Raw genomic sequence first — 27170 nt, forward strand, 5'->3', positions numbered from 1 at the left:
GCTATAGCGCCCCCCTTTGGCCAATTGATGTAATATTGCTTCATTCGCATCCTCCCATGACCCTCTACCACTGTGCCAAATTTCACATGGATTGACCAAGTCAGTGAGGAGAAAAACGTGGAACAGACACACAGACAGAGTTTTCGTCATTATATAGTAAGATACGTTGCTCATTATAATCCCGACACTGCGGGACGTCTTCAGCCTGTTATAACATGATGTGACCTGCAGGTGTCTCCCACCATGTGTGCTGAGGAGCTGACCAATCAGGTTCTGTTCATGAGGAACGTCCCGGCCGGAGACAAAGACGTGTGGATGACGTTTGAGGCCATCGAGGACGGACAGCTGGGTGAGACAATAATCCTGGGTTTTCAGGTTATGACAGTGTTTCACTTCTTACTGGGATACATCGCTATGGTAACACCTTACCTCCTCTGGAGCAGGGTATGTTCGAGATAGTAGATCAAGCACTGCCTGTTGGCCAATAAAGCACTTTGAGTTGTACTTGCTGTATGAAGTGTCGTATACAAATAAAGTTATTATTGTTACAAGCCCAGTAACGTACACATTCACGTACGCACACACATATTTTTATCCATCTGGCCCCTGATCTGAATGCAGAGTGTGTGGGATATGTTACCTGACAGTTGTTGTTCTTTGTGTGTCAGAGCGTCCGTTACATCCCAAAGAGAAAGTTCTGGAGCAGGCTCTGCAGTGGTGCAAGATGGCCGACCCGAGCTCGGCCTACCTGGTGGTGAAGAGAGTTCCTAAAGGAGAAGGCATCAACATCCTCACCTGTAGGTCAAACACACAACACACTGAACACACACAATGTCACAGTCACAAAGAGCTGACAGTGTTAAAAAAATGTGTCTGTCTGTCTGTCTGTCTGTTCAGCCTATAAGAGTGAGATCATGAAGGTCGGTCTGCTGAAGTGTCGTGAGGAACCTCCGAAGCTCCTGCAGGGGAACAAGTTCCAGGAGCGAACGTTCCAGATCATAAACCACAAACTGCTGCTGCTCAAAGACAAGAAGGTAACACTCAGTGACAACTGGTTTTTCTCTGACAACCAGTAAGCACTTCCAGTGTCCTGACTGGTCTGTGTCTTTGTTCAGAGCATCAAACCAGAGAAGGAGTGGTCTCTGAAGTCCATGAAGATCTACATCGGCATCCGCAGGAAACTGAAAGCTCCGAGCAGGTAACATGACGCTGAGAGCTCGACACCAAACGCTCAGCTCACACACAAAGACACATTCTGTTCTACAGATACGGTATTAATGCTATTATTATTATCACTATGATTATCATGAAATGTCTGTGGAGGGGTTCTCAGGGGTCAAAGGTCAGCAGCGATGTCAATAAAATAATCTGTGTCTTAAAGTGAATATTTATATTATCTGCAGGTGGGGATTCACAGTGATGTCCGACAAACACCAGCTGTAAGTATCAATGTTCTTATTGACTGACTGAAGTACTTATTTACTTAAGTAAAAAGAAATATTCTGTTACAAATAAAAGTACCGCATAAATGTTACTCAAGTAAAAGGGTGTCGGCCTCAGCCAGGGTTGTCCCTTGTCGCCAATTCTGTTTGTGATCTTCATGGACAGGATCTCTAGGCACAGCCGGGGGGAGGAAGGGGTCCGGTTTGGGGACTTCAGAATTGCACGTCTGCTTTTTGCAGATGATGTGGTTCTGTTGGCTTCATCACACCGTGACCTCCAGCATGCACTGGGGTGGTGTGCAGCCGAGTGTGAAGTGGTCAGGATGAGAGTCCTCCAAATCTGAGGTCATGGTTCTCTGCTGGAAAATGGTGGATTAGGTCCTCTGGATTGAGAGAGAGTTACTGCTGCAAGCGAGGGAGTTCAAGTATCTCAGGGTCTTGTTCGCGAGTGAGGGCAGAATGGAGCGTGAGATGGATCGGTGGTTTGGTGCAGCTTGTCGTGGTGAAGAGGGAGCTGAGCCAGAAGGCAAAGCTTTTGATTTATTGGTCCATCTATGTCCCAACCCTCACCTATGGTCATGAGCTCTGGGTAGTGACCGCAAGAATGAGATCATGGATACAAGCAGCCAAAATGAGTTTCCTCCGAAGGGTGTCTGGGCTCAGCCGAGAGATAGGGGGAGGAGCTCAGACATCTGGAGGGGGCTCGGAGTAGAGCCGCTGCTCCTTCATGTCAAGCTGGGGTCCTCGGAGTAGAGCCGCTGCTCCTTCATGTCAAGCTGGGGTCAGCTGAGATGATTCAGGCATCTGATCAGGATCCTGAGGTGTTTCGGGCACGTCCCACTGGTAGGAGGCCCCGGGGCAGACCCAGAACACGCTGGAGGGATTATATATCTCATCTGGCCTGGGAACACCTCAGGGTCCCCCAGGAGGAGCTGGGAAGCTTTAGGGAGAGGGACGTCTGGGGTGCTTTGCTTGGGCTGCTGCCCCTGTGACCCGGCCCTGGATAAGCGGATAAAAATAGATGGATGAACAGAAGTATTAGAAGTTGTAGTGAAGTAGAAGTATTAAGTAGCATAAAATTAAAACACTCAAATTAACTTCAGTACTCTGCTAAGTGTAGTTAGTTACTTTTACCACAGCTTTTTTCTGAATGACTTCTGGTTTAAAACAGAAACTGGTGCAGACAGGACTCAACTGCGATCACTGATTTATTTAGTTTGACAATTTATAATTGAAATAGTTTGCCTGTAAAGTCCCTGATTCCTGAGTTTAACAGTTGAAGTTACATTTAGTTTTGATGATTAATATAAATGTTTATAAAGTCAGGATGATCTCATGACAGGAACAGACTCACTGTATTTATCCCAGAACACTTTAGAGTTTGTATTTATGTTGGTTTTATAACATTAAGATGTAATCCAGCTTCACAGTAGATTTAACCTCAGTGTATATTTGTTTCTCTCAGGTATCTGTGCTGCAGCTCTGAGGCTGAACTGTGGGACTGGATCACCAGCTTCCTCAAAGCTCAGGTCAGACCAGCTCTCCTGCTGCTGTTTCAGTCTGTTTCCATGACGCTGAGGAACTGATTCAGGATCAGATTCAGACAGAAGGAGGTTGGAGCAGTTTGTCCGTCAGAGGACTGAAGCTGCTCTGAATCTGATCCTCGTCTCAGCAGATGTGTCTGAAAGGAGACATCTAACAAGAACTACAATGCTTTCAACTCCCAGAGTCCTCGGCTCTCTGCAGGACGTCTCCTCCTGCTGACATTTTGTCTTTGGTTTATCTTTCAGAATGATGACCCGGGCCCTCCGGTCCTGAGGCGTCACTCCTCCGCAGATATCTCCAAGCAGAAGTTCGGCACGATGCCGCTTGTGCCCATCAGAGGAGACGAGAGCAACAACAGCATGCTGGCGGCCAATCAGAAGCTGGTCAGACGACATTCTTAACATCTTTAACTGTAGTTGGATAAACTAGTTTATTTTGAGTCTGTTCAACTGAAAATGTTTCACAGAAAAGAAACACAAAACAAACTGTCACCAGGACGCTGCTCTGCTCTGATAGGAAGTCTGGCAGAGGTGGTCACAAAAATATATTGCTGAACTTCTGTCTGAAAACAGCGTGCACTTTGGGGACAGTAACATTTTTTTAAATCTTGAATAATACAAAATACTTTTCAATAATCTGAAGAGGTTATTTTTTTTAAAAAAAAGTGTAAGTTAAATAAATAAATGAATAAATATATAATAGCCAGGAGGATGTGATCGCTTTGTGTGTTTCTAATGTGAACCAGCTCTGGAGTTTCTTCTTCTGTGGTGTCATGATGCTGACGGAGCTTTTGTTTCTAGAAAATCCTTTTTAAAATTAGTGAAATTGTGTTTCAGATTTTAGACTGAGTTTGTTTGCAGGGTTCTTCGCTGGTATGCTGATACTGAATAATGTTTCATTTTATTTAAATCTCTGAACTTAGTGCTGTGAAAAAACGACTGAAACTAGTTCACTGTTCGTTAAGTATTAAAAATATATTTCCACTGAAAGTTAAGAATCAACTCTTTTTCTCTTTGGAGAAAGACTCATAAAATTATTCATCAGACTTTTTATTTTCTTCTCTCTGCAGAGAAAGTTACACGACAGAAGGACGCTCTCCATGTACTTTGTGAGTATTTAATATTTTTTATTTCTTATGTTTTTAGTATTTTGTGTTTATTTTTTGCACTTTGTGACTACTTTTAATTTGTATTTTATTCTTTTACTTTTTAAGTATTTTAGATTTTCATTTTGTGTTTTCTGAGTGTTTTATACTTTAAACTTTTATTTTGTGATTATTTTACACTTTTAATTTCTACTTTGTGAATATTTTTTATTTTCATTTTAAACTTTGTGAGTATTTTATTCTTTGTACTTTTTAAGTTTTTTTTTTAATTTAGTACTTTATTTTATACTTTCATTTTGTACTTAATGAGTAATTTATATATATTTTTTTTAATTTTGTACTTTGTGGGTGTTTTTTTACTTTTATTTTGTACTTTATGAGTATTTCTTTTATTTATTTTGTACTTAGAGTATTTTTTACTTTTATTTTGTACTTTATGAGTATTTCTTTTATTTATTTTGTACTTAGAGTATTTTTTACTTTTATTTTGTACTTTGTGAGTATTTTTTTTTTTTTTTTTAAATTTTGTACTTTGTGGGTATTTTTTTTATTTTTATTTTGTACATTGTGAGTATTTAATATTTTGATTTTGTACTTTTAGTATTTTATTCTGGAGGAAAATGAGGTGATGCATCATCCATATACAGTCCAGTATATATATTTATATGTCTGTTTACCTGCAGCCCATGAAGGTGCAGCAGGACTCATTCGAGGAGCGTTCGGAGTCTCCTGACCTTCCTGAGCCGCTCTACGAGGAGGTCGGGGACTTCGGCCTGCAGGTCCTTAAATCTCTGGAGACCAGCTTCCTGTCCAGCAGCGCTGCCGAGACCCAGGAAGTCCCAGACCTCCCGCCGCTCAGACTAATTCCCGTGGAAGCCGGGCACTCGGACCACATAATCATCCCCGACTCGGGGTGTTCCGGTGCCGGCTCTGTGGACAGTCTGGAGCAGAGCGGAGGCAGCAGCGGAGGAGGTGATGGAGAAGACTTGAACGTCCCTCAGCAGCCTGCAGTGAGGAAGAGGCAGCAGCTGCTGCAGGGAGTCTGTACTCCATCACAGGAGCTGCTGCTGCAGGAGCTGTCATCTGCTTTCACCAAGAAGACCGAGGAGGAGGAGGAAGAGGGGGAGAAGGAGGAAGAGGAGGAGGAGAGGCCGTATGATGTCTGAGAGGAAAGAAGGTTTTATCACAGCTCGGTGAAATCTATCAAAGTTTCCACAGAGTCTGGTGAAGTCCGGAAGGAATCAGTTTCATTTCTATAACCCTGAATCGCACATTTGTCCCAGAGCTCCTCGCAGCATGTGACCCCCACGATCATTCTGCCCTTTACAGAAACTTTCACTGGAATAAAAGCAGCCGGGAGGACTTTTATAATACCAGCAAAGACACTGAGAAGGACTCATTTAACCCTGTAATATTTGATCAGTCCCCTCAGATTAATGAATCATGCCTTGGAATTACTCTGATGATTCTGCTGGCACTGCAGCTCCCAGATCTCCTCCTGATGAACTGGTTTAAAAAGATGAAAGAGGATTCAGGAGAGCTCGGAGCTCTGATGGAGACGTTCACAAAGACACCTCCAACCTGCTGCTGTTGGTGCCTTGCTCCGCCTCCAGTGAGGAACCAGACCGTCAGCTCTGAGAGACACAGAGCCGAAAACTTTCACACAGTCTGATGGTTTCTGATGGAACGTAGGAAGTCAAAACTCAGAGACGGAGGAGCAGTGGACACTGTGATTGGCTGAAGGGTCACCTGACTCACAGTCAGAGTGACAGAACGAGTGAAGTGAAGTAGATGGGAGGAGGAGCAGGTCGTAGACTGAGGTCAAAAGAGTAGAATTAAAAAGACACTGTAAGAACAGACTGAAGCTATTATGTTATATTATATATTATTAAATTACATATCTGTGTAATCTTTTAATGCCAAATAACAAGCTCATTGTCATCTGTCGTCTGGATTATAGCACAAACTGTATACAGTCTGTATATATTTAAAGGGGTGTTCCGTAGATTTATCATCACACTCCTGTGACTGAAAAAAGGATCTAAATCGATGTAGCACACATTCTCCTTCCTTCTTAAAGCCTACATTACCCACAGTGCACCTCTCCCTCTGACAGCTGTGTGGGCGATTGTCGTGTGTTATGTCAGTAGCAGCTTATGTAGCCTGAGGCCTCTGACCTGCAGCAGAGATGAGCAGCGGGCTGCAGAGGTCTGGTAAGCTCACTTCTGTTTTTTACTCCACACTCTGATGAGACTTCACACAGCTCCCTCTGGACACACAAAAGGCTTTATACCACGTTTAACACATGTGCAGTAGATCAGTGGTTCTCAACTGGTGCAGCCACGGGGTCCAGATATCTCCTTAGTCATTGAAGGTCCACACAGTTTAATATATTCAGCGCCATACTTGCATTTGGCCATGTCGTCCAGTTAGTTTGCCGTCTCTGTCAAGTAGCTGAAGCTGAAGTTAAAACAGATGAAATAGAAGTTGGGAACCACTGCAGTAGAACGCCTAAACACCTGGAGAGGGAAGGAGAAAATGGCTTCCAGTTTTTGATTGATTTGATGCTTAAAAACACAGAACAGACAACAAACATCTGAGTTTGTTAAAAGAATACATCACCTGCAAAATGATGATTTGTATGTCAGTTGCTGACGCTGTGTTTCGTCGAATTCATTCTCGCGATGCCTCAACAGTGAACAGAGAATCTGAAAAAGCCGAACAATCGTCGTAAACTGCAGTAAACGAGGATTATGTTTAACAGCAGCAAAAAAACTACATCAAAACATCTGTTAACAAACTCTGGCTTAACTTGTGCAGTATAATCCAAGTCTCATTTATCCAGTCATGTGCTCAGTGCTTCCCAGACACATGCATTTTTCCTAAAATCAGGCACGTGCACAGATGCACCTGCACTTTTGCCCTTCTTGCAAGACATGTTTTTCTATTTCTTTTTATGATTTTATATTTTAGTTTTTAAATTTGGCCCATGGCGTCAGTTTTAAATTAAAAGTGTGTTGTTTGCTCGACAGCTGCATTTGAGTCGAGCTCCTGCCTCCACATTTTCTCTTGTGGCAGGTGCACGCAAATCGACAGCAGCATCACGTCTTTATGGACAGCCAGATAACGATAGTGTTTGCCCTAAGCATCAGCACTGTTTGTCACTGTTGTAAAATTAAACCACTATAAAGACATCTCAATACAGCCAGTCTAACGTGGGCAATAACCCACCATTAAGTTTCAGTCTTGCCTAAAACCACACTGCCTCCCTCAAACTCTTTGCCAGATTCAGGTTCAGCAGCTGCCCAGTGTGAGCAGAGACAGACGCCGAATTGCTTCCCCACTTCTACGGATCTTTTCAAACCAAAAATAATTTTGAAATCAAGTTTATGTTTCCCACGTCACAGCTCTGATAAATGATTTAAAGAAAAATGACCTGCAGTTTGGGGCTGTGCTGCGTAAAGAGCGCAGAGGAGCAGAGGAGGTGCGTGGGATGTATGCGTCTGTTCTCTGGGAGTGTTTAGGAAAATTAAAATCCTATTTAGAAGATAATTATAACAATTAGAGCAAGACTATTAAAAAAGCAAAGGAGGGGAAGAGAATGAGGAAAGAAGAAGAACAAATTGAGGAGAGAAAAGGAAAGGATTCAAGAATAGAGAGGAGAGAAGAGGAGAATGCACGTAGCCTGATTGTTGCGACTGAAAATAGGCGATGCAGATGGAGAAGTGGAAGCCTGATTGTAGAAATTGTTGAATATTTTTTGGCGCGTACCATTTTTGACTTTCGTCTGTACGTACATTTTGAGTATGGATCCTACACATTGTTCTATAAAGAGACCCCTGGTGTCTGGGCTACTGGGCCATGCCTGAGACTGTTAAATGACACTTTGATTATAGTGCACGAGTTGTGTGAGGGTTTGTAAACCGATGTTTTCATATAATTTTGCTGTCGTTAAACGTGGTCATCCGTTACTTCAGTTCATGAATAATTGGGGCTGCCCCCCCGACTAAGAATTTTACTAGTCGACTAGTCCTCATCAGGGTCCATCAGTGGACTAGTCTCCTGCATGTTTCTGATATGAATGTAATGATTAAATGATATATTTTGGTTTGAGTTGAAGGTGTGAGAAAGAATAGTATCAGTAACATTGTTAACACTGTGCTACATTACAGAGAAATACAAACCGTACTAATGAACCTTCATTAATATAGGCCTATATTTTATCTCCAAGTGCACGTCACACAAACTTTCAAATTTAAGTCACACATGGTCCAGTCATATAGGTTTGGATTTATTTTGACAAGAAGCAGCTCCTGATAGAGTTTCATGGTTGTTTTGCGACTAAGCAAACAATGAAATCTTGCCGCCTAATGACCTTTCTGGTCGACTGTTAGGGGGCAGCTCTGTGACGAATGTTCACCTTTTTTGGATTCTTCGTTCACCGTAGAGACAGGAGATAAAAAACAATTTTTCTTCATGAGTTCAAGGTAACGTGGTGAGTAATCGACATACAAGCGCCCATTTTGGGATTTTAAGTATTCCTTTAAACCTTTACCTACAGTGAGTGATGATGACGTGGGCGTCGTCATGTAAAATCCTCAGTTCTGATCCCGTCAGAACAAAACGATCAATCATCAAAATATTCTGTAGACAAACTGTACTGTAAAGTGTAAACATACATCTTTATAATATGTTCAGATACTTTCTTATCAATAATTTGTACATTTCATGAGCTACATGTTCTCGTGCAGTCAAACTGCTGATGTTAGTGTGGATGAACAAACTGGTTCCACTGGTTTTATTGGTGACACACTGTAAAGACTAGTTGTACATATGTAGTGTTGGTGGTCGTCTGTATCGTAACACTGATGGAGTTTATTTAACCAAACAGTGTAGATTTATTCATGATGAGCCGCTGCAGCTCGGTGACATCACTGGATTTTATCACCTGAATTATATTTCAGCCTCTTTATATGTTAACTTATTTTATAAAACCATAGATGTTTTTAAACTGTGATTGAAACACCCCCCCCCCCTCCTCTGACAGGATGTGATGCTCTGAGTGAACAGCAGGTGGCAGCAGATGCTCATGTTTCAACAGGTGATGAGGTTTGACTGCAGCTGAGCGTCTGTAAGTCTGTTCCTCCGACACGTCTGACAGTGAAGAATAAAACTCATCCTGTAATACTACCATGAAATACTTCATTACAAGTAAAAGTATGCATTCAAAATTTAACTTTATTGAGATTAAATTTAATAAAGAATTAAAAGTGAAGAAGAAATTTGAAGGAAGCGTAGTCCACCAGTCCTCCCATAACACAGTCTAACTGGTCCCAGTGTGACTCTAACAGTGGTCAGACTGGTTTGATGTGTGTGTATATATTCAGTATCTATCTGTTGTACATTATTCTACGTATCAAGCTGTTTGTCTCCTGATTGTTCTGGAAAGTTTCATGTGCATGAAGGATGATATTAAAATATATTTTTGGTTTCATAATCTGTTGTTCAGCTCACTTCTTTATAGAGCGGTGCAGGGACGAGTCCAGGTAGTATTTTTGCCCTTCTGTTCCGTCAACTTGAAGTCAGTGGGTCTTTGGTTCCATCCATCCATCCATCCATCCATCCATCCATCCATCCATTTTTATCCGCTTAGCCGGGGCTGGGTCGCAGGGTTAGCAGGCTGAGCAAAGCGAGCTAACCCTAATCCCAGACATCCCTCTCCCTGGCAACGCTTTCCAGCTCCTCCTGGAGGATCCTGAGGCGTTCCCAGGCCGGATGAGATATGTAATCCCTCCAGCGTGTTCTGGGTCTGCCCCGAGGCCTCCTGCCAGTGAGACACCTCTAAAGGGAGGAGATCAGATTCATCAGACATTGAACCACCTCAATTGACCCCTTTCGATGCAAAGGAGCAGTGGCTCTACTCCGAGCTCACTCCAGATGTCTGAGCTCCTCCCCCTATCTCTAAGGCTGAGCACAGCCACCCCATGGAGGAATCTCATTTCGGCCACTTGTATCCATGACCTCATTCTCCCTCTCACTGTCCAGAGCTCATGACCATAGACCATCTTGTTCATGAGTGAGGGTAGAATTGAGCGTGGGTTTTTGGTTAGATGTCTGAAATAAGGTCTGTGGTTAATTAAGTTTAAAGGTCAAGTGTGTAGGATTTAGGAGGATATAGTACAGGAATTAAATATAATTTAATAAGTAAGTTTTCTTTAGCGTAAAATCACCTGAAAATAAGAATCGTTAGAACGAGTGATTTAGATCTACATAGAAAGCAGGACCTTGTCTATGCAGTCCACCATGTTGTAAGGCCATGTTTCTGCAGCAGCCCTGAACAGACAAACCGAACAGGGATAGGGACATTTGTGTTTTTGTGTTGGCCATCTTAGTTAGGAGCCAAACTGTGTCAAAAAAACCCACAAATTTTTATGCCTCCACACTGGTGACAGCTGTGTCCGTCCCATCCTTGTTAACACGATATCTCAAGAACGCCTCAAGGGAACTTCTTCAAATTTGGCACAAATGGACTCAACGATTAACTGATTAGTTTCTGGTGGTTAAATTAGGGAACACTTTGGTTAAAACCTGAATTGATGTGTATTAATCCTTGTTTTACCAGTTGGTCAATCCTCTCCGTCAGAAAGTTGCCACAGTTACCACGGCAGCGAGGCCTTGAGACCTTTCTATCAGCAGTTTTGCAGTCATGCGTCCTTGCACACCTGACGTGATGACAGTTAGCACATTTGATTTGATTCATTTATTTCAAACATAAAAAAATTATATATTGTAGGAAAAGAAAAACTATAAAACAGAGATAAAAAATAGTCCTACCCCAGATCTCAAACTATACTAATACATCACTAAGCAGACTCAATCAACACATTTACACCTCTGCACTTCTTAATACCTGATAACCAATTTTACCCTGTGTATGAAACAAACACAAAAATACGAATTGAGAATACCGATAACAGTATCACCCTGAGTGTACTTTTCGTTCCCTCTAATCATGAATTCATTCATTTGTGAAGATCCTGTCTTTGTACCTGTTTTTAAACTGTCTGATATCCTTACTTTGTTTTATTTCTACACCCAGTGCGTTCCACAAAATCACCCCACAAACTGATACATACTTTTCAGAGTGGTGCATTGCCGTATGTGCAATCTCAGAATCCACCAGCTATTGTCTGATGAAGATAAAGCCTGATGGGCGAGGTTTAGTATTTCAGGCTGATATGGTGTAGCCAGCAGATATCTAGGCCAAGACTTCCGCTTCCATTTGCCGGTCATGTTGGCTAATCTCTATAAACAGATATTTGCATATTAATGCAGATACATTAAAAATGAATAAAAAGCTGAACTGTCATCAGCCTGATGGGTTCCAGGACTGCCTTACGACCAATGCGTTTCGCCTCTCCACATGGACTGTTGACCATTCAAACGTGATTGGTCAGTACTATACGGACTACAAACAGAAACCAGACCACTTCCGATACCAAAATCTTAACCCATTGCCTCCAGATTCTGCATCCATATGCAGAATCTATACAGATTACAGTACGTACGAATAAAGTCCGCAAAGGCTCAGTCCGAAAGTGCGGAAGGTGGACATTTGGATTTAGACTAATGTTGTGTTCACACCAGGCGTGAATAAAATAATTCGCACAAGTGAATTATGTGTAAAGTCAATGCAAAGACACAATTAAACACAAATGCCTCCCAGGTGGCGCAATGGCGCAAGAACCAATTCGCACTGTGATAGCCAATCAGCATTGAGATCCTCCGTGGACATATGACACAGAGGACGCACTGGCGGAAGTTCATTCATTGATCCAGCAATTTCACGCACGTATGAAGCGAGTCAACACAAAATATTCCACCGTTCAAACTCACGCGAGTAACGTGATGCCAAATTTTGCATCACGTTTGGTGTGAACACGACAAGGAATTAGAATTAGAAAGCTTTATTGGCATTATATAGAAATATAACGAGATTACAGGTGCTGCTCGTTTGTTCTTAGTACAATAAATAAATGACAACATCAAACATAACAAACATGACGTCAACATATCACATAGGCTACACAGCAATGAATAAAACAGTGCTCAAAGAGATTTAGAAATAAGTAAGTAAAACCAGTAGTTGGGAATGATGTGTGTAAGTTGCCCCGTCCAAACAATATGTATTCATGGTTTGCAGAAACACACAATGCCAACATTTCTTCTGGTGACTGGGTTTGATGAACAAAGATAATAAGTTCTGTTCACAGTTACATTTGATCTTGTGAATGCAGCTAAGACAGTCAGACTGCATACTTTCATAGTTCCGTGAAGACACACACACGCACTCTGATGAAGGATAAGAAGCAATGTTGTTTCACTTCGTCTGCTTGATGTCTAAGTTGGAAGTGAGGCACGAAGTTTCTTTTCTACGCAGAGCTGCTGAGGACAGAAGAGAGCTGCTCACTGATGAAGTTCATGGCTGAAAGTTCGGTAAGTGGAGCTGTGATCGCTTGAAATGACATTATGTATCGTGTTTGGAGAAACAGTTAAATTGATGGTGAATGTTTGTTTAAAGATACTTTCAAATACAAATGTCAGCTGTGAAACAAGATGGCCGCCTGTGTGAGCGGGCAGAGAGAAGCTGTGGTTGGTTTGAATGTTTGCTTGTTGTTGTTGTAGGAGAGTTTCCAGATGTAACATACTGACCATAGTGGGGGTTTTTTATAAGCACAGTTACATATCATTTTACTGTTTTGTGTTTTATGTCTGGACTGTGACGGGAGATCATGTAGCACAGCTCCATTTGTTGGAAATGTAAAATCACCTCCTCTGACATGTTCCTAATGGGGTTTAAAAGAAGGTAAAGTTACGTTTGTTTCACCTCCAGAAACCTGAATTTTGAATCTCGATTAATTAAATAATTCTATGAAAATAAGAGTTTAATTTAAAAGACTTCAAATGTATTTATGCAGTATTCTCTTGAACCTTTTTACACGTTTTCTAATAATGAGAAAATTCTCTTGCACAGAAGTCCGGGTGTAAAATTACAGAAGGTACTGACAGCCAATATCTGTATTTGATGGTGATTTTAATTTTACTGTAAAAGAATATATTCTGTTTAAGTGTCATTTAATGGAAACGGTTAACTTGTCATCAGTTGTTGAACACAGACAGTTTTTAGGTCTGAAGGGAGATGGAGGAAAGATGGGGGTGCGGCCAGAGTAAGGAGAGGATGAATGGAGGAGGAAGTAGAGAAAGAAATGAGGAGTCGAATAGTTAAGCAACGACCTCCAGTGGTCACAGTGAGTAACTACATCAACTCCAGCTGATACCATGGCCCAGTTGCTCCAGATTGAAGATTAACTTTATTGCCCCACAAAGTGGAAACATTTGTCTTGGGCTCTTCACCCATGCTGTAGCCATAAAGATACAACATACAACATGGTACATAAACAAATTAACACTATATACTAAACATAACAATAACAATGACCTCAATTATGTGTTGGTCCATAACTTGGTGCCAGGCATTGTGTGTACCTAAACCATGTCCAATACATGTACATATCCACGCACAAAGGTTTTAGAGATGCATTCATAAAGTTTCTAAAAACAAACAAATGAACAAACAGGAACACGAATAATAAATAAATGCATAAAACAACAACAAATAAACAAGAAGAAAAAAGATAAATAAATCATCAACAACAACAAAAACAATATATATGATAAATAAATAATAAGAATAAATAAATAAACAAACAAGAATAAATAAATGAATGTCAAGTGCCAAAAAACTGTGTTCAAGAAACAACATTTAATCTGGATCAGAGTGCTCCTATGTTTTGCTGTCCATGACCAGTTGATCCATTTTGTGCAGGATTTTCAAAGCAACACTGGACTGGATCACCCTGATCCAAATTCAAACTTTTCAAAATGACCAGATCCAGATAACAAGTGCTCTAAAGCCCGTTCAGAATCCAATTATATTCAAAATGCACACAAAAAAAACCCTATTGTAATGGTGGATTTTTACTCTACATGAACTCTAAAACCATTAGTTGAAAATTAGATTACTTTTTTTATGACAAATGACAAAATTTTTTTTTAAACAATTTTGGAAGTATCTCCAGAAAACCGTATCTTCAAAAGCTCCAGAGATGAACATACTGTGTACATATTAAGATGCATTAAAAGGTTATTGTATCAGTAAAAAAATCAAATTAGAATCAACCGGTTCTCATTTAAAGTTGTCAAATACTCTATCGAAAAGCAGGTATCCTTTCGTGGTGGTATGTTACGCTGTTGGGCTGCGTCAGTTAATAATACGACCAGACAGTGTCAGTTTGAAACACCACCAGACAACAACAGAATATTAGGAGCTGGACAGTCCTCATAGGGTGGGAGTGGGAGGAGGATGGGTCCAACCACACTGAACTTTCACCCAGGAGGCCGCTGTTTGCTTCCTGTATGAATGTTGTGTGACGATGTTTTCTAAACCTAACCGTGTGCATTTGTGGCACAATAAAATAAGTTATATACAAGGTGTGTAACTGACATTTCTGGCAGCTGCTGCCAAGGTAACATGATTCATTTGGATAACTGACTGGATTTAGAGGAGAGGAACATTTGAAATGCTGAAGATAAATAATGTGTGATCTCTCCCTGCAGGTTGTTGTGTTTGTGTGAAGGTGTGGACTCTGCTATGGATCAGTGTGAGGAACCAGAGGAGGGAGTCCGTCCCTCTAAAACCACTCTGCATGGGGACCACGACAGCCGGACCAAAGCTCAGAGGTGAGATGAGGATCTCTAACTGTCCATGACTCTTCTTCATGTCAGAGCTCAGCACTCAGATTACTCCACCGTCATTACTCACACTGAAAGTGGTGTGTGTGTTGTGTTGAAGCCTAGAGCAGAGGCACAGCCCAGACTCTACTGGATCTAAATCAGAACCTGGACCCAGCTGTGTGTCTGTGAGGAGTGACCGGTCAATGGAGCCTCCTCTTTTTTTTAGACAATCTGCTGATGGAGAGTAAGAATTTAAAACTCACACAAAGCATTTGAGATGAAACTTAGTTGTTGTCTGTATTAAAAGATCAGATTTTTAATAAGTTTTTCTCCAACATGTGCATTATCTGTACTGATTTTGTTTCAGAGTCCAGCAGCAAAAAACTAATTCAAAACTCAGCTGTGTGTCCTGGAAGAGCGACGGGTCGAATCAACGTTTAATTGACTTTAAAGTTCATCCACCATCTGCTGATCAGATGTAAGCTGTAACTGACAGTAAGAGCTGGGTTAGATGCTGTTCACGGATAAAATGTATGATGTATGCATGACCATGCTCAACCTCCTTCCGTGCTGCCAGCGCCCAGGCCTCCCTGCTCATCCGCCAGCAAAAGGCACCACCCAACAGGCCTCCATCAGCAGATAAGCAGGGGGCTCTGGGCGCTGGCAACACAGAGGGAAGCCAAACACTGTCCATCCACACACACTACCCACACTGCAATGACACAAAGCTGGTAGAAAATCAGCAAAATTTCTCTTTAAAGGCTACATCAACCACAAAATGATTATTTTGTTTCAGAGTCCAGCAGCAGAAACCAGGTTGTTCAAAACCCAGCTGTGTGTCCTGGAAGATCGACGGGCCGAACCAATGTTTAATTGACTTTAAAGTACATCAACCACCTGCTGATCAGATGTAAGCTGTAACTGACAGTAAGAGCTGGGTTATGCTTGAAGATGATGTTAGATGCTGTTCATAGATAAAATGTTAGATGTGGGAAAACATATATACTTGATTATATACAGTCCTTAACAACAGGAAATTCCATTATGTCATATTTAATTTTTAATAATCTGACATTTGTTTGCATAAATTGTCAATTGCAAATTAATTAAGCTTTCTAGGACTTTTAAAATGTAAAATTAGAGTGTGAGGCTAAAACATAGCCCACGCTGTCTGCTGAGACATAGGCCTGTTACTTTGACAGCATTGCCTATTTAGAGTGTGTTTATAATGCATCTTAGAAATGGCTCTGCTGTAATTTACTCAGTCGTCCAATCCTCAACCAGCTCTGTATCATTACAACATGGGCAGCGCATGCAAATGAACAACAGTCAACCTCCCTCCATGCTGCCAGCACTCAGAGCTCCCCGCTCATCCACCAGCAAAAGGACCTTCACCAACAGATAAGCAGGGGGCTCTGGGCACTAGCAACACAGAGGGAAGCCAAACACTGTCCATCCACACACACTACCCACACTGCAGTGACACAAAGCTGGTTGAAAATTGGCAAAGTTTCTCTTGAAAGGCTACATCAACCACAAAATTATCTTTTTTTTTTTCAGGGTCCAGCAGCAGAGACCACACTATCCTGGATCTGGACCCAGCTGTGTGTCCTGGAAGAGCGACGAGTCGAACCAACGTTCAATTGACTTTAAAGTTCATCCACCATCTGCTGATCAGATGTAAGCTGTGAACTAAGCATAGCGTTAGTTAAGGCAGGACACGATGTTGAGCTCAGCTCACATCCCAGCTACATCAGCTGATCTCAAGCAGCCCAGTCATCTGATGGAGCAGCTGATTGATGGAAGGGAGTCAGCTGATACATCACATGATTCCTTTCTGTGCAACCAAACAGTTCAGGGCATCCTATTTAAACTGCTCTGGCCTGCCTACTGTTGCTGCTTCCTCTACAACCCGCCTCCACCCCAGCTCCTCCTTTTCATGCTGTGTCTGACTTATCAATGTCATTTCTGTTTGTCAGTGATGCTGCTCTGTACTGTTCCTGGGGGGTCTTTGCATGCTGCTCTCCCTGCCTTAGGCTTTCCATGTAAGCACATGGAAGGGCAGAGAGGTGTGCTCTCTCTGCCTAAATGCTTTCCACGTAGGCATGTGGAAGGGCAGGGATGTGTGCTCTTTCTGTCTTAAGCTTTCCACGTAGGCATGTGGAAGGGCAAAGAGGTATCCCTTCTCCGCTTTAGGCTTTCTGCATAGGCCTGAAGAAAGGCAGAGAGGCCCCAGAACAGAGCCATACCCCCAAATATGACACTTCAAATAGAGATAAATGTTTTTTTGTTTTTTTTTACTAAAGTGGTCCTGACTGAACTGACAGTAAGAGCTGGGTTAAGCTAGAAAAAAATGTTAGATGTTAGATGCTGTTCACTGAAAAAATGCATGATGTGAAAAAAAACATATATACCTGATCATGCTATACAGTATTTTACAACAGGAAATTCGATTACGTCATATTTCATTTAAAATAATCTGATATTTGTTTACATTAATGGTCAATGGCAAAAAATACAAAAGCTTTTTAGGACATTTTAAATGGTAAAATCACAGTGTGAGGCTAAAGCATAGCTCACATTGTCTTCATAAGACATAGCCCTGTTACTTACTGATTTACCTGTTTTAGTGTGCGTTGATAATGCATCTTAGAGATGTAATAAAGATAATTCATTCAGTTGTTCATTCTGGAAACTCTGCCAATCCTCAACCAGCTTTGTATCATTACAACCTGGGCAGCACATACAAATGAACAACGCCCCTCAGTGTTGCCATCTGCCAGACCTATGCCAGCAAATAATTGGGGATGAGCTACCCATACGGCAATGACACAAAGCCAGTTGAAAATCTTGTTTGTCTTTGTGTGGACACACATCTTGTGTAATTCTTTGTATTCCTCCACAGAGTGTACGAGGAGAGCTCAAAGGTTCCCAGTGGTTGGTCTGCCCAGTGGCATCAGACACACCTGGACTCCATATTTATGGTCTGTGCACGTGCATCAGCTACATTTACGTCTATTATGTTCACAGTCATCTCCATGCTGTACTTTTTAGACCAGTGGATTGTCACTCTGTCCAGCATCTGATGTTTGATTGTGTCATTCATGTTCCAGGCGCTGGAGGAGAACATTGTCGCTTTTGTGAAGGATGAGATGAAAAAATTCCAGAAGATTGTGAGTTCAGATTACTCAAAATGCTTAGAGAGTGAGAGGAAGGATGAGGAAGGATTGGACGGTGAGGATGAAGAGCAGAGGAGGAGCAGTAGAGAGGCATTTCTGAAGATCACACTGCACTTCCTCAGAAGAATGAAACAGGAGAAGCTGGCTGACTGTCTGCAGAGGAGTAAGAGGAGTTCTCTAAATAGTTTAGAGGTTGGATGACTGAGACTATCTATGATGAGACATATGTTTAAATTTGCTGACATATTTACACGATAATTTCTTCATTATCTTGTTTGTTGTGTTTTTATTCAGAAAGTCGCCCTGGAGTTTGTCAACGTAAACTCAAATCTAACCTGAAGAAGAAGTTCCGGTGTGTGTTTGAGGGGATCGCTAAAGCAGGAAACCCAACTCCTCTGAATCAGATCTTCACAGAGCTTTACATCACAGAGGGAGGGACTGCAGAGGTCAATGATGAACATGAGGTCAGACATATTGAAACAGCATCCAGGAAACCACACAAACCAGAAACAACAATCAGACAAGAAGACATCTTTAAAGCCTCACCTGGAAGAGATGAACCAATCAGAACAGTGATGACAAAGGGAGTGGCTGGCATTGGGAAAACAGTCTTAACACAGAAGTTCACTCTGGACTGGGCTGAAGACAAAGCCAACCAGGACATACAGTTCACATTTCCATTCACTTTCAGAGAGCTGAATGTGCTGAAAGAGAAAAAGTACAGCTTGGTGGAACTTGTTCATCACTTCTTTACTGAAACCAAAGAAGCAGGAATCTGCAGGTTTGAAGAGTTCCAGGTTGTGTTCATCTTTGACGGTCTGGATGAGTGTCGACTTCCTCTGGACTTCCACAACAATGAGATCCTGACTGATGTTACAGAGTCCACCTCAGTGGATGTGCTGCTGACAAACCTCATCAGGGGGAAACTGCTTCCCTCTGCTCGCCTCTGGATAACCACACGACCTGCAGCAGCCAATCAGATCCCTTCTGAGTGTGTTGACATGGTGACAGAGGTCAGAGGGTTCACTGACCCACAGAAGGAAGAGTACTTCAGGAAGAGATTCAGAGATGAGGAGCAGGCCAGCAAAATCATCTCCCACATCAAGACATCCAGAAGCCTCCGCATCATGTGCCACATCCCAGTCTTCTGCTGGATCACTGCTACAGTTCTGGAGGACGTGATGAAGACCAGAGAGGGAGGAGAGCTGCCCAAGACCCTGACTGAGATGTACATCTACTACTTGGTGGTTCAGTCCAATGTTATGAACATCAAGTTTGATGGAGGATCTGAGACAGATCCACATTGGAGTCCAGACAGCAGGAAGATGATTGTGTCTCTGGGAAAACTGGCTTTTAAGCAGCTGCAGAAAGGCAACCTGATCTTCTACGAGTCAGACCTGACAGAGTGTGGCATTGATATCAAAGCAGCCTCGGTGTACTCAGGAGTGTTCACACAGATCTTTAAAGAGGAGAGAGGACTGTACCAGGACAAGGTGTTCTGCTTCGTCCATTTGAGCGTTCAGGAGTTTCTGGCTGCTCTTCATGTCTATCTGACCTTCATCAACTCTGGAGTCAATCTGATGGCAGAAGAACAAACAACCTTCTGGCGGCCTGTGCCAAGAGCCACACCAACAGGTTTCTACCAGAGTGCTGTGGACAAGTCCTTACAGAGTCCAAATGGACACCTGGACTTGTTCCTTCGCTTCCTCCTGGGTCTTTCACTGAAAAACAATCAGAATCCCCTAAAAGGCCTGCTGACACGGACAGGAAGTAGCTCTCAGACCAATCAGGAAACAGTCCAGTACATCAAGAAGATGATTGACAAGGGTCTGTCTCCAGTGAAATGCATCAATCTGTTCCACTGTCTGAAAGAATTGAATGATTGTTCTCTGGTGAAGCAGATCCAACAGTCCCTGAGTTCAGGAAGTCTTTCCACAGATAAACTGTCTCCTGCTCAATGGTCAGCTCTGGTCTTCATCTTACTGTCATCAGAGGAAGATCTGGCTGTGTTTGACCTGAAGAAATACTCTGCTTCAGAGGAGGCTCTGCTGAGGCTGCTGCCTGTGGTCAAAGCCTCCAACAAAGCTCTGTGAGTACAGAGGAAGCTGGATTTACCATAGATGGAAAACTTGGCTATCTTTTCAACTTACATTTGTTTTTTCTTCTTCATTGTCTCTTCAGACTAAGTGGCTGTCATCTTTCAAAGAGAGGCTGTGAAGCTCTGTCCTCAATTCTCTGCTCTCAGTCCTCTAGTCTGAGAGAGCTAGACTTGAGTGACAACAACCTGCAGGATTCAGGAATAAAGCTGCTGTGTGGTGGCCTAGAAAGTCCACACTGTACACTGAAAACTCTGAGGTACGATCAAATTAATCTAAACAAATTTTTGATGTGATTTCAAACCATAAATTTCATGTAGTTTAAAAACTGCTCGTGTCATCATTTCTAAATCTGTGTTTTAAATTCAACAGCGTAGAAAGCCTTTGAGTTTTTCCATAGATATTTTCTCAGATCTATCTTGATATTGAGACTTACAACTAAAGGAGACGTATATATATATAAATATATATATATATGTATAGGCTATGTATACTAGGGATGCACCGAATATTCGGTAACCGAATATCTTCGGCCGAATATTGCAAAAAAACACACATTCGGTATTCGGTGGAATAAGTTAAAAGCAAGGCCGAATAATAGCGGCGCGGTTTTGATAACGCAATCAAACAGCGTGCCGTGACGGGCGGATTGAAATGTCGGCAGTGTGGCGATCCGCCCATCACCGCACTCACATTTGCGACTAAAAATAGTTTTGAGCGAGCAAAATAGGTTTACGCCAGGGCCACACCGCCTGCGGAAGCGCCGTGAATAGCCTCGAAGCGCCGAGAAGTGAAGCCAGTTTCCTTTCGGCACCCATGTTAACTGATTGTGTCATCCACACCGGCCGCGCCGTGCAGCTCCGCCGCCGGCCCTGCAGCAATCAGTTCGGCGTCTGGTCTATTTTCTGCGCGAGCCGCGAGCAAATGTGTCAAGCTGGGCATTTACCCATGATGGAAAAACAACAGCACCAACAGAGAGACGAATCCCACCGATTGTGGGTTGAACGGGGGTCACAGACACAGACAGTAATGTATTCCTGTCAAATACGGCGGCCATCGGCTTACCGGTGAGGAGAAGTCGGCTCCAATAATATCCTCTTCTTGGCGTGTGGACTATCCAGAAGTAGGCTACCTGAACAGCCGAGCCAGCCGAACACAGGTATGTGACGTGTCAGAGGAGAAACGAGCTGTTCACGGCCCCCCTTTAGGGACTGTTCTTTACTTATGAAGGGGAGGAGGGTGGCTGGTTGATTTTTATTTTATTTATTTATTTTATTTTGATCCCCCCTATGTTCATCACTCATTGATGCTGTTTTTGAAGTATGAATAAGTCAATAAGTAATTTATTCCATTGAAATATCATTGATGTATTATGGAAAAGTGATTTATCTTTTTATAAATGACAAAAGGCACATCTGCCTCATTTTTGCTGTGATATCGTGATACTACTCAGAACCATGATATTTTCAATGGTATCGTACAGTGGGTCCCAATTTTGGTACCGTGACAACACTAATCTGGAGGGGGTTCATCTGCAAAAACTAATGAAAAACTAAACAACGATATTCGGTATTCGGTACTCGGTATTCGGCCAAGCGTTTAATATTATTCGGCTTCGGCTTCGGCCACAAATTTTCATTTCGGTGCATCCCTAATATATACACATATATATATATATAGTCAACGAATCAATCAAACAATATGACCAAACCAAACAACAACTAAAAACAAAACAACAAACAGACAGATAAAGAAAAATCAAAACAGACAAAGCAAAACACAGCATCACAGTTCTCAGGGGTAGTCAGTATGTTGAAGAGATAGTGGCATCTTGAGCACATAAACCTACACAGAGATGTATTTCGAGACCTCAGTCCATGCCAGTCCATACAGTCCACTCCTAAGGCCCGGGCCCCATCGTTTCCAATAGTCCAGAAAAGGGTCTCAAATGTGAAAAAAGACTTGAATGGCTGGTCCTTGAGCCAAAAGCTTATAGCTTCTAAAGGTTTAAGTTCTATAGTGCTCTGGATGCAATATGAAACTGTAGGGACAGTATCTGAAATCCACTGAAGAAGAGCACACCTCCTGCACTAAAACAAATTTATTTTAAATCACTACTAAAAACAAATGTTTATAGACTTGCTTTCCTGTAACTTTGTTTGATATGGTATGCCATTGTTGTCAGTTTGTCACTGTGTGATGTATTATATTGTATAATTTGTGAAGCACTTTGTAACACTGTTTTAAAAGATACAATATTAAAAAGTTATTATTATTAAATCAAGGCTCGTCATCAATCTAAATACCCAAGTACTTGTACGAGGGCATGCTTTTAAGTAACCTACCATCAGGACATGACAATGCTAAAATCATCAAGCAACTGTAAGCAAAAAGACCATGCACCTCATTTTCTGAGCAATCAAAACCAATTTAAACTCAGCAGAGTTGCCATCTAAAGCTCCCCCGCTGCCTGAATATAAGTGTGTATATAAATGACAGTGTCATCAGCATATAGGTGTATTTTTGCTTGAATGTATTTACCCAAATTGTTTATAAAAACATAATAAAATGTTTCCCAGAATGGAACCTTGGGGGACACCTTTAGTTATCTCAATAAAATTAGACTGTGACCATCTGCATGGATACAATTAGTTAAGTCTACAAAATTTTAACACAAATGCTTTTTTCATTGTTCATTATTGTCTCCTCAGACTGAGTAGCTGTAACCTCTCAGAGAGAAGCTGTGAAGCTCTGGCCCCAGTTCTCAACTCCCAGTCCCCCAATTTGAGAGCGCTGGACCTGAGTAACAACAACCTGCAGGACTCAGGAATGAAACTTCTGTCTGGTGGACTGGAGAGTCCACAATGTGCACTGGAAACCCTCAGGTCAGGATTTATTAACCTGTTCAACTGACAATATTTTATAATAGTTAGGTTCTGCCTTTGCTGTTGGAAGCTGAAATAACACCAAGGAGGAATTTTAAGATAAAAAAACGAGAGTCAAGAACTAAATTAGAAAAGCTCTTGACCACAGCTTGTAGCAAGAGTCTGTAATAAGAGGCAGTTCTTTGTCTTGTCAACTTTGGGGCTGTTTCTTCTTTCAGTTACTCTGTTTATAACTCTTCTTATGAAGTCAAGAGCAGACAGTCACTAAACCATAATGACTAAGGCTACAGGAAGCTACATTTGATTTACAATACAAATCTTACAGTGACTGGCCATTTGAATCGTTAAGTAGAGACCAGCAGTATCACGTTTAAAGATTACAGAAACATACTGTTGACATCAGTGATGGACACACTTACTTCTAGCTCTGGCAGTACCCTCAGATTATGTGACGTGTGTTGTTTTGTGTATTTGCAGGCTGTCAGGCTGTCAGATCTCAAAGGAAGGCTGTGCCTCTCTGGCCTCAGCTTTAAAGTCCAACCCCTCCCATCTGAGAGAGCTGGACCTGAGCTACAATCATCCAGGAAACTCAGGACTTAGGCTGTTGTCTGCTGGACTGATAAATCCATGCTGGAGACTGGAAACTCTCAGGTATGAAGAGGCCTGCTGCAGCCAAAAACAATTAGTCCGATAAAGGAGGTAGAAGCTTATTCTCTGTAACACTGTCAGTCTGGTTCATATGACCCTGAAACACTAATATGACTTCAAAACAACCACAGCTGATAAAAGCTGACTCATTAAACCGTGTTGCCTTATGACACAAAATGTTACAGCACAAAGACTACAGACTCGAGCGGGTCATCAGCTGTAACTATCACTCACAAATTGGTGAAGATTCTCAGTCATCCAGGTCATGGATATCCAAAGAGCTACATTGTAGGCAACTGGACTCGCTTGAGTTTCCTGGAGACGTTTCACCTCTCATCCAAGAAGCTTCTTCAGTTGCGATGGACTGGTGCTGAGTCACAGGCTTTAAACTCTGTGTGGGTGTGAACCCTTACAGAGTCGTTGAGGTCCCATGTGAGCTCTTGGTTTCAGAGTCGTGAAGGTAACAGTGTGAGTCGTTGACCCACCTGGCCATCATGTGTGTCATTAGGGTTAGATGGGTCCAGGTGTGAATGGGTGTTAAGTCATCTGGGAAGGGATCACAAGACTGCATTGTAGGTGGGTGATAAGTGGTGTCGTAAGCCACCCCCTCTGTTTAACGATGGTCGTTCCAGTTTGACGTAGATGGCTTCTTTTATGCCTTTCAAACCATCTTTCTTTTCTGGCCAAGATGTGAACATTGCTGTCCTCGGAGAAGTGTCCCTTCTCAGACATGTGACTTTAAGGACTTTGAAACTCAGAACTCACGTGGCCTCAATGACTCTGTGAGGGTTCATACCCACACAGGGTTTAAAGCCTGTGACTTGGCACTTGTCCTTTAGAACTGAAGAAGTCTCTTGGAAAAGAGGTGAAATGTCTTCAAGAAACTCAAGCAAGACAAGTTGTGATACAATATGATATAGCACCTAGTATCATGCACAAATATTTCACAACAGAGAATGGCAATCGCCAAGTGTTCTAGGGAGGCACCGCCATTTTTGGAGGACAAGCGTCCATAGCTACAGTAGCTGCCATTATACCTCATAGGTCTAGTCATGTTATCTGTCAATCGTTCATCGTCAGAAGTGTATAAGTACATGTGAAGAACAAATGATCATATAAAGAGAAGCACTTGCCAAAGGCACAAAAGCCAAATATTTTAAAATTGAGTTCAGTTAGTAACTGATGTCAGCCCTTATGATTTAACATTAGGGGATACAGAACACTGAAAGGACCTTGACAGCCAGTCAACTATTATGGCCACTGATCTCTATGTATTTGACCTTAGCACCTACACCTGCCAGCTATTCAAAACTTTAAATCTTGTTTCAGCAACCAGGCTTCATCATGCCCACCTTAGCTCCACCCATGCTTTATCTCTTTGCCCATTTTTGGATTAGCTAGGACTTAGGCGGTTCCAGGTACTGCCAAGATGGTGATGGCAGAGCTTCAAAAACACTCTTCAGAAACTTGTGGGTGATGTCACAGAGACTACATCCATTATTTATACAGTCTATGTGTAATGTCCATGTTACCATGCCGACAGAGGATGTGCTGCTCTGACCCCCCTCCTACTTTCAGGGTGGAGCCTGGTGGAGTCCAGTGGTTGAGACCAGGTCTGAGGAAGTGTAAGTGTTTTGAATTCAATTCATGAGGACAAAGCAGCACACATTAAACTGTCTTCAAACTGTGGACATCACTTATTTAATGTTATAGATACATTAAGTGCAGCTGTGTTGTGTCTTGCTCTCTCCATCAGACTCCTGTGAACTCACACTCGACACAAACACAGTACACAGAAAGATCAAACTGTCTGACAACAACAGGACAGCGACACATGTGAGACAGGAGCAGCTGTATCTTGATCATCCAGAGAGATTTGACTACTGGCCTAAGCTGCTGTGTAGAGATGGTCTGACTGGTCGCTGTTACTGGGAGGTGGAGTGGAGAGGAAGTGTTGATATATCAGTGAGTTACAGAGGAATCAAACGGAGAGGAGACAGAGACGACCCTTCATTTGGAGGGAAGGATCTGTCCTGGAGGCTGAGATGCTCTGATGCAGGGTACTCTGTCTTACACAAAGACAAAGAAACATCCCTCACCTTCTCTTCTTTGTCCTTCTTCTCCTTCTTCTTCTCCTTCTTCTCATCCTTTCTCTCCCCCTTCTTCTCTTCCTCCTCCTCTTCCACCTCCTCCACTGCCTCTGGTCGAGTAGCAGTGTATGTGGACTGTCCTGCTGGCACTCTGTCTTTCTACAGAGTCTCCTCTGACACACTGATCCACCTCCACACCTTCAACACCACATTCACTGAACCTCTGTATCCAGGGTTTAGTTTTATTTCCTGGTCATATGGTTCCTCAGTGTCTCTATGTTCTCTGTAGGAGGGACAATCTCCTCCTGTTAGAAAAACTTTCACTGCTGACCACATTGTTCAGTCCATGGGCATAGTGGACGTGGGGTACATGTCCCCCACAGCGGCTGTATCTGTCCCATATGTCCCCTGCACTTTTCCGTACTGTTAATAGAGTTTGACAGCCGTTCAATTCATTTTAACAAGTCAGAGCTTGTTCTTCCAAGTTGTCCTGGATGCACTGTGAGTGGAGGGTCAAGGTGCGCACTTGTTGCTTCTTTTGTTATCACAGCAGAGAGCCATGCTCCCTCTGTTGCCTCTCTAAGCACAGAGTGGGGAGGATGTACTGTGAGTTTGAACAAAAATGTAAAGCAAACAAGGCAGCAGAGGCAGAAAACCCTGCACTCATTCTTTATATCAAACCATGTAAGCTGAGTTAGTTTTTTATAACAGTTAGCTGACGTTAAAAGGTGACCTCTTTTCCTACTCATCAGGTGTTTGTGGTTATTTGGTTTGGTTCCGTAGCCGCTATGGAGAGGCGCAGTTGAATAGCAGAGAATACTTATTATTAATGAAACTTCAAAAATATGAAATCAGATGAGTAGCACTTTCTTGGCTAACCAGTTACCTAGAGAATAGGAGTCAATATGTGCAAATTAATCATGTTAAATCACAACTACTGAAGGTTAAGTGTGGGGTTCCCCAAGGCTCTGTGTTGGCACCATTGCTGTTTAATTTGTACATTAATAATATATGTGAGGTTTCCAGAGCACTAAAAACAATTTTATTTGTGGATGATACAAATTTACTCTGCTGTGGGGATAACTTGCAACAACTTTTGGATACAGTGGGAAATGAATTGAAGAAACTGAAGAGTTGGTTTGATTCAAATAAACTAACACTAAATGCAAGCAATACAAAATTTATAATATTTGGGAATCGTTCAACTAACTCATGCAAGAAACTCATGATAAATGATGTACAAATCGAAAAAGTGTCTGAAATCCAATTTGAATTAATAATAGACAATAAATTATGTTGGAAGCCACACATAAATTACATTAAAGGGCCAGTGTGTAATATTTGGCATGGTTTATTGTCAAATCTGAATCTGAATCTGAATATTCT

The 27170-nt window shown here is 42.1% G+C and overlaps 2 protein-coding genes across 2 annotated transcripts in view; both read left to right on the plus strand.

The window, feature by feature from the left end:
* arap3 (ArfGAP with RhoGAP domain, ankyrin repeat and PH domain 3) overlaps window positions 1-6063 on the plus strand; it is a 45580-nt gene extending 39517 nt beyond the window's left edge. The window contains exons 27-35 of the mRNA XM_050042329.1: window positions 232-349; window positions 669-797; window positions 898-1034; window positions 1116-1198; window positions 1404-1439; window positions 2908-2971; window positions 3233-3370; window positions 4057-4095; window positions 4776-6063. Coding sequence (XP_049898286.1) covers window positions 232-349; window positions 669-797; window positions 898-1034; window positions 1116-1198; window positions 1404-1439; window positions 2908-2971; window positions 3233-3370; window positions 4057-4095; window positions 4776-5258 — 1227 coding nt within the window. The 3' untranslated portion in view covers window positions 5259-6063. The remainder of the gene's footprint in view (window positions 1-231; window positions 350-668; window positions 798-897; window positions 1035-1115; window positions 1199-1403; window positions 1440-2907; window positions 2972-3232; window positions 3371-4056; window positions 4096-4775) is intronic.
* A 12128-nt stretch (window positions 6064-18191) lies between these two features.
* Window positions 18192-26088, plus strand: LOC126389089 (NLR family CARD domain-containing protein 3-like). Its single transcript, XM_050042534.1, has 6 exons — window positions 18192-18228; window positions 18360-20154; window positions 22873-23046; window positions 23524-23697; window positions 25273-25319; window positions 25451-26088. The coding sequence occupies exons 1-6, from the start codon at window positions 18192-18194 to the stop codon at window positions 26071-26073; spliced, it is 2850 nt and encodes a 949-aa protein (XP_049898491.1). The 3' UTR covers window positions 26074-26088.
* The last annotated feature ends 1082 nt before the right edge of the window (window positions 26089-27170 follow it).

Source organism: Epinephelus moara, chromosome 4, assembly GCF_006386435.1.
Source record: "Epinephelus moara isolate mb chromosome 4, YSFRI_EMoa_1.0, whole genome shotgun sequence".
NCBI classification, from domain to species: Eukaryota; Metazoa; Chordata; class Actinopteri; order Perciformes; family Serranidae; genus Epinephelus; species Epinephelus moara.